The sequence below is a fragment of the Gopherus flavomarginatus genome, chromosome 1 (genome assembly GCF_025201925.1).
Source record: "Gopherus flavomarginatus isolate rGopFla2 chromosome 1, rGopFla2.mat.asm, whole genome shotgun sequence".
NCBI lineage: Eukaryota > Metazoa > Chordata > Testudines > Testudinidae > Gopherus > Gopherus flavomarginatus.
In genome coordinates this window covers 329,442,627-329,449,367 of record NC_066617.1, presented here as the reverse complement: position 1 = coordinate 329,449,367, position 6,741 = coordinate 329,442,627, and the positions used below count along the sequence as shown (strand labels likewise).

Sequence of the window (6,741 nt, the reverse complement as noted above, 5' to 3'; positions counted from 1 at the left end):
ATCTCATTACAACAAATAATAAGACCATGTTTTAATTCAATGTCAAAAATCTACTTTAATACAGAGTTAAGGTTTCTTGGTGGTATATCATTCTCCTGGCAGAATGGTGAGTTGAGCAAAATGCAAACTTCTAAAAACCTAAAAATGTACAGTTAAGGTTGCCTGTGCAACCTTAACTCTGTCATCTTTCAGCAATGCCCCAATATGCCCCATTAGCACACATACCGTTACTCTGCTGCCACCCACACAATTGCTGAAATGTACAAGCTCTTCATCTTCTTTTACAACCCATTCACTCTCACCCACAGGATTCCATCTAACACTATTAAAGGACAAAATGGAAAAAAACCAAGATTGCCCACACCACCTTCCCTCTGTAGCCCTGGAGCTAGCGGTGGCCAATGGGAATTATTTGCATTCACTCCAGGTGAAATCAGTGTATTAAGTGTACCTACACTAAATGGTGGAGGTAGTAGTTGGGCCTGCTTAGTAAAGGTGTGTTTATGATATGTGTGGATTATTCTGAGGTGTGTGACAGAGCTGTGATTGTGACAGGAGATCTATGATTTGCACCCTCTCATGTGTATGAGCAAAGGGAATAGTTGCTTCAGGATCAGGATTTCATTGCAGAAGTGTGTACATTATATACACCACTACCTCGATATAACACCACCTGATATAACACGAATTTGGATATAACACGGTAAAGCAGTGCTCCTGGGTGAGGGAGGTGGGGCTGCGCACTCTGGTGGATCAAAGCAAGTTTAATATAACACAGTTTCACCTATAACACGGTAAGATTTTTTGGCTCCCAAGGACAGCGTTATATCGAGGCAGAGGTGTACCGTAATTAGCAGGGGACGGGGTTTTATTACAAAGGGTATTGTCAGTAGCAAGCTGCGATATGAGAGCAGTCTTGCCTAGGCATTTATTCTCTGCATGCCCTCCAGGCAAAGTGAGTATGGTCAGTGTCAGGTGTAGTTGTATTGAATGGTGGAGGCAATAGTTAGCTCTGGGCTTGGCTACACTGGAGAGTTGCAGCACTGGTGATGGGGTTACAGCGCTGCAACTCCCTGGCTGCAGTGCTGGCTGTACACCTGGTCTGCTTGGGGTGTAGCGATTCCAGCGCTGGTGATGCAGCACTGCTCATCAAGTGTGGCCACCAAAAGCACTGTTATTGGCCTCCAGGGTATTAGGAGGTATCCCAGCATACCTTTTCAGCCACTCTGCTCATCGTTTCGCACTCCACTGCCCTGGGCTCAGGTGATCCACCCTTTAAATGCCCCGGGAATTTTAAAAATCCCCTTCCTGTTTGCTCAGCCAGATTGGAGTACAATCAATCAATCAATCAATCAATCACTGACCATGCCTCCACGCCCCAAACGAGCCCCAGCATGGAACACTTGCGAGCTGCAGGACCTCATCAGTGTTTGGGGTGAGGAAGCTGTGCAGTCACAGCTGCGCTCCAGCCGTAGAAATTATGATACCTATGGCCAGATATTAAAGTCCATGCTGCAAAGGGGCCATGAATGGGACGCGTTGCAGTACAGGGTTAAAGTAAAGGAGCTGCGGAGTGCCTATTGCAAAACCCGTGAGGGAAACCGCCGCTCAGGAGCTGCCCCCACGACCTGGCGTTTTTACAAGGAACTGGATGCAATACTTGGGTGTGATCCCACTGCCAATCCGAGGACCACGATGGAGAGTTCAGAGCAGGGAGAAGAGGGGGAGAGTGTAGAGGAAACCGAGAGTGAGGCTACTGGGGTGGAGGGAGACACCCCGGAGTCCCAGGAGGCATGCAGCCAGGAGCTCTTCTCAAGCCAGGAGGAAGCTAGCCAGTCGCAGCAGCTGGAACTTGTTGGTGAAGAAGAAGCAGAGGAGCAGGTTCCCAGTAAGCAGCTTTTATTTTAAGGATGGAAATGTTTTGGGAGAGGAGGGGGGGTGTTATGGCTGCCTGCATGCATGCCTAGATGTGGAATAGCCCATTGATTTGGTCTATCACGTCTCGGTAATCGGCCTCGGTAATCTCTTCAAAAGTTTCAGCCAGAGCGTGGGCAATGCGCTTGTGCAAGTTTATAGGGAGAGCCACTGTGGTCCTTGTCCCAGTCAGGCTAACGTGTCCTCGCTACTGTGCCGTGAGGGGTGGGGGGACCATTGCTGCACACAGGCAAGCTGCATAGGGACCAGGGCGGAATCCACATTGCTGTAGAAGACCCTCCCGCTCTTCCCAGGTAACCTGCAGCAGCGATATATCTGGCAGTAGAAAATCCTGTTGAAAATGTAGGGATAGTGTTCAGTGCAGGTCCCCCGCAGCTGCTCTCTGCTTTCCCCAATGCACAGAAACCCCAGTGAGCCCTGACTCAAGCAGCTCCCCTTCCCAGGCGAGTTGCAGCAGAAACACTCACCCCATTACTCACCATGTCTTCACTGCTGTGGCCTCTCTGTGCTATGTTTGCTATGTGTAAATGATGCTACAAATAGTCTACAAACGCCTTCACTGTGATTATAAACAATGCAGCCTCTGTATTAAATGTTTCTATTTCTGTTTTTTTAAAGTGTCCTTGAATCCTCCAGCCCTATCACAGCCTGCTGAAAGACTACAGAACTTGAGGCAGAAACCAAGGAAAAGCAAAGAAGATTTGGTGAAAGCAGTTATGAATCAGTATTCCAGAGAGAGTAAGAGGCTGCAGGACTGGAGAGAGAAAATGCATCAGTGGAGGGAAACACAAAGCAGGAGAAAGGAATTGGCTACCAAGAAAAGCACAAAGCAGCTGATAAGCCTCCTGGCGCGCCAAACGGACTGTATGCAGTCACTCGTAGCCATGCAGGCAGATCACTACCGTGCTAACCCCCCCCAACCCCAAACCTCTCTCCCTTGTGCCCCAATGTTTGCTCAAAACCCACTTCTCCAGCATCCTGGTTCTTACCACCACCAGCTGCCCCCAACACCTGTACGTTCACCTACCAGCCCTGAGAACTACTACCCTTACCCTATGCACTCAACCCCCATCACCATGCAGCATATTAATCCTGAAATGCAGCAGGCATTGCACAGCAATCCAGGCAGGACATATTCAAACTTCTGAATGTACACTTCAGCACCCTACCCCCCTGCCCTTTTATGTACTGTATTTTGAATAAATGATTTCTTGGCTTTTAAAACATTTTTTATTATTGCAGAAAGTGAAAAATACTGTACCCCAAGGGAAAAACAGGCACTGCAAATCATTGTAATCACTGCACTTCATTCCCGTGCAAGGCACCAAACATTACTGTTGGCTTTCAGCCTCAAATTGCTCCCTTAAGGCATCCCTAATCCTTGAAGCCCTGTGCTGGGCCTCTCTAGTAGCCCTGCTCTCTGGCTGTGCAAATTCAGCCTCCTGGCGTTGAACCTGGGAGGTCCTCCATTCCGAGGTCCTCCATTCCTCACTGAATGTTTCACCCTTCCCTTCACAAATATTATGGAGGGTACAGCACACGGATATAACTGCAGGGATGCTGCTTTCCCCCAAGTCTAGCTTCCCATAAAGACACCTCCAGCGTCCCTTTAAACGGCGAAAGCACACTCCACAGTCATTCTGCCGCTGCTCAGCCTGTAGTTGAACCGGTCCTTGCTCCTGTCAAGCTTCCCTGTATACGGTTTCATGAGCCATGGCATTAACGGGTAAGCGGGGTCTCCAAGGATCACAATGGGCATTTCGACGTCCTCTACTGTGATCTTGCAGTCTGGGAAAAAAGTCCCGGCCTGCAGCTTCCTGAACAGGGCACTGTTCCGAAAGACGTGTGCATCATGCACCTTTCCAGGCCATCCTGTGTAAATGTCAGTGAAACACCCACAGTGATCCACAAGCGCTTGGAGAACCACAGAGAAATACCCCTTCCGATTAATGTACTCGGATGCCAGGTGGGATGGTGCCAGAATAGGAATATGCGTCCCATCTATCGCCCCTCCACAGTTAGGGAAACCCATTTGTGCAAAGCCATCCACAATGTCCTGCACGTTCCCCAGAGTCATGGTTCTTCTTAGCAGGATGCAATTAATGGCCCTGCAAACTTGCATCAACACTATTCCAACGGTCGACTTTCCCACTCCAAACTGGTTTGCGACCGATCGGTAGCTGTCTGGAGTTGCCATCTTCCAGATTGCAATAGCCACCCGCTTCTCCACTGAGAGAGCAGCTCTCAATCTCGTGTCCTTGCGCCGCAGGGTGGGGGCGAACTCAGCACACAGTCCCATGAAAGTGGCTTTTCTCATCCGAAAGTTCTGCAGCCACTGCTCGTCATCCCAGACTTGCAGGATGAGGTGATCCCACCACTCAGTGCTTGTTTCCTGAGCCCAAAGGCGGCATTCCACGGTGCTGAGCACGTCCGTTACTGCCACAAGCAATTTAGTGTCACGCGCGTCAGGCGAATCGATATCATCGTCGGACTCCTCACTGTCACTTTGTAGCTGAAGGAATAGCTCAACTGCCAAACATGATGTGTTGGCAACATTCATCAGCAAAGTCTCAGCAGCTCGGGCTCCATTTCTAACAGAAATCACGCTGGAGACTCACAATGGCGCCAAACTGCTGGGATGTGTAGCAATGCATCACAGGGCGTTGGGACAGGAAGCGGAATGACCCGCACCCTTCCATCCCCTTCCCACAACCCACAGCGCCAAAATGGGACGAGGTGCTCTGTGGGATAGCTGCCCACAATGCACCACTCCCAACAGCACTGCAAATGCTGCAAATGTGGCCACACTGCAGCGCTGGTAGCTGTCAGTGTGGCCACACTGCAGCACTTTCCCTACACAGCTGTACGAAGACAGCTGTAACTCCCAGCGCTGTACAAATGTAAGTGTAGCCATACCCTCTGCTTGGTAGAGTTGTGTTCGTGAGATGTGTGGGTTACTTTGAGGAGTGTGACAGGCTTGTCATTGTGATATGAGGAGAAAGGTAAGAGGTGCATTTATACCTCCAGGATGCATCATTTCTATGCAATATGGTGTAGATTATGTCAGTAGCAGAGGATGGGGCTCTCATTACAAAGGCTGTTGTCTGCAGTGAAGTGGAATATGAGAGAATGCTAATGCTTTAATCATGGTAAAGTGAAAGTGTAGGTTAAGATGGTATCCTGTGAGTAAGTGGAGTTGTAAAAGGCTGTGAAGGGTTTCTTAAATTGCACACATGTGATATTCTTTTGGGGGAGTTGACAAAGTGTGTGTGCGCGTGCCAGGATCTAGAACTTCCTGAATCTTACAATGCCATAGGCCAGTGCCACTATGTGCTATGGAGACATTGCTTGAAGGTAGCAGAGGGAAGGTGACGGGAGCAACCTTTAATTTTTTTTCCTCCTTTTTGTCCTTTAATAGGTTTTAGATGGAATCCTGCAGGTGAGAGTAAATGGACTGTAAAAGGAGGTGAAGTGTTTGTGCATTTCAGGAACTGTAGGGTTGACAGAGTAAAGGTCCGAGTGTTAACAGGGTGTACTGGGGCACTGCTGAAAGAAGGAGAGATTAAGATTGCAATGGACAACCTTAACTGTGCATTTCCAAATTTTCAGACGTCTGAGTTTTGCTCAACTCAGCATACTGCAACCAACTTTAATTCTGCATAAACATAGTTTTTTGCCATTGAATTTCCTAGTTATTTTTTAAAACAGGAAGAGAGATGTTATTCGCAAGAGTTAGTAGCCATTCAGGCAGTTCTATATATTGTGTCCTGCAATTCGCATATTAAGACAAATCAGCTTGTAGTCAGCAATCCCCACGTCCAGATGTACTTCTTGCTCTCCTGAAAACTTCTGCAACCTCGTAATCCAGGAATTCCCAGAATCCATACATATGGCCACACATATATTTCTTTTCCCTCAAAAGTCAAGGTATCTGCCCTGTCAGTTTCAAACCTTCACACTACTTGGAAACACCACGTTAATCTTGCCCAAGATGAGGAAAAAGCCACTGGCCCACCCCATTCCCCAGAATCTAGTAAAATACAAATTTTCTCCAACAACCAGTGCAAAGCTTGCCTACCATCCATCCTCACTGCCCAACCCCTAACCAGCTGGAATCCCTCTCGCTGTCCCTGTCACCCTGTCCTGCCTCCCCTCACCCAAAGTCCTACAGCTCCTCCCTACTCGATACAACAAAAATTTTGGTTAGACCAGCTGCTGACTTTTCTGCTGTGTTCACAGTAAACCTCTCTACAAAATAAAAACATGTTATAATATAACAGAGATAACTTGTAGCAAGCAACATGGGCTATTAAATCTTTATTGCACAGGTGTACAAAGTTCAGACTAGAAACATCAGTGGCAGGGTGTTCATCGGGGCAATGGCATTGGTACATTCCCTTGGACTACCCAGGCAAGCATAAAGTAGCTGCAAAGAAACCCTTTCATAGGTTTGTTTTTGTCTCTGGATGTGGTCTGTGATCACTACGAGCCTTCCAGATTGCACATCTAAGCAAGCAATGTCAATGTGTTTTTAAATACTGTTCACAACATAGGTCCTCCCAAGACTTAGTGCTTGCCATGTGCTACCTTGAGTAAACTCTGACTGAGACCATTTTGACCCACATCACCTCAATAATTTAATTTCTAAGTCTGTGCAAACAAAACCCACTGAGAAACATTTTGAAAAACAGCTATTTTTCAGGCCTTATATCTCTGGAACTCCTGGATCGAATGATACCAAATGTGGGTCACTAACCCTACTCTGCTATCCCACAAACCATGGCAAATTTCAAGAGAATTTGCAAG

At 47.6% G+C, this 6,741-nt stretch overlaps 1 protein-coding gene across 1 annotated transcript; it reads left to right on the top strand.

The window, feature by feature from the left end:
- The first annotated feature begins 1,348 nt into the window (after nucleotides 1-1,348).
- Nucleotides 1,349-3,375, top strand: LOC127043301 (zinc finger and SCAN domain-containing protein 29-like). The gene is made up of 2 exons (XM_050937301.1): nucleotides 1,349-1,888; nucleotides 2,554-3,375. The coding sequence occupies exons 1-2, from the start codon at nucleotides 1,366-1,368 to the stop codon at nucleotides 3,081-3,083; spliced, it is 1,053 nt and encodes a 350-aa protein (XP_050793258.1). The 5' UTR covers nucleotides 1,349-1,365; the 3' UTR covers nucleotides 3,084-3,375.
- Nucleotides 3,376-6,741: the final 3,366 nt, after the last annotated feature.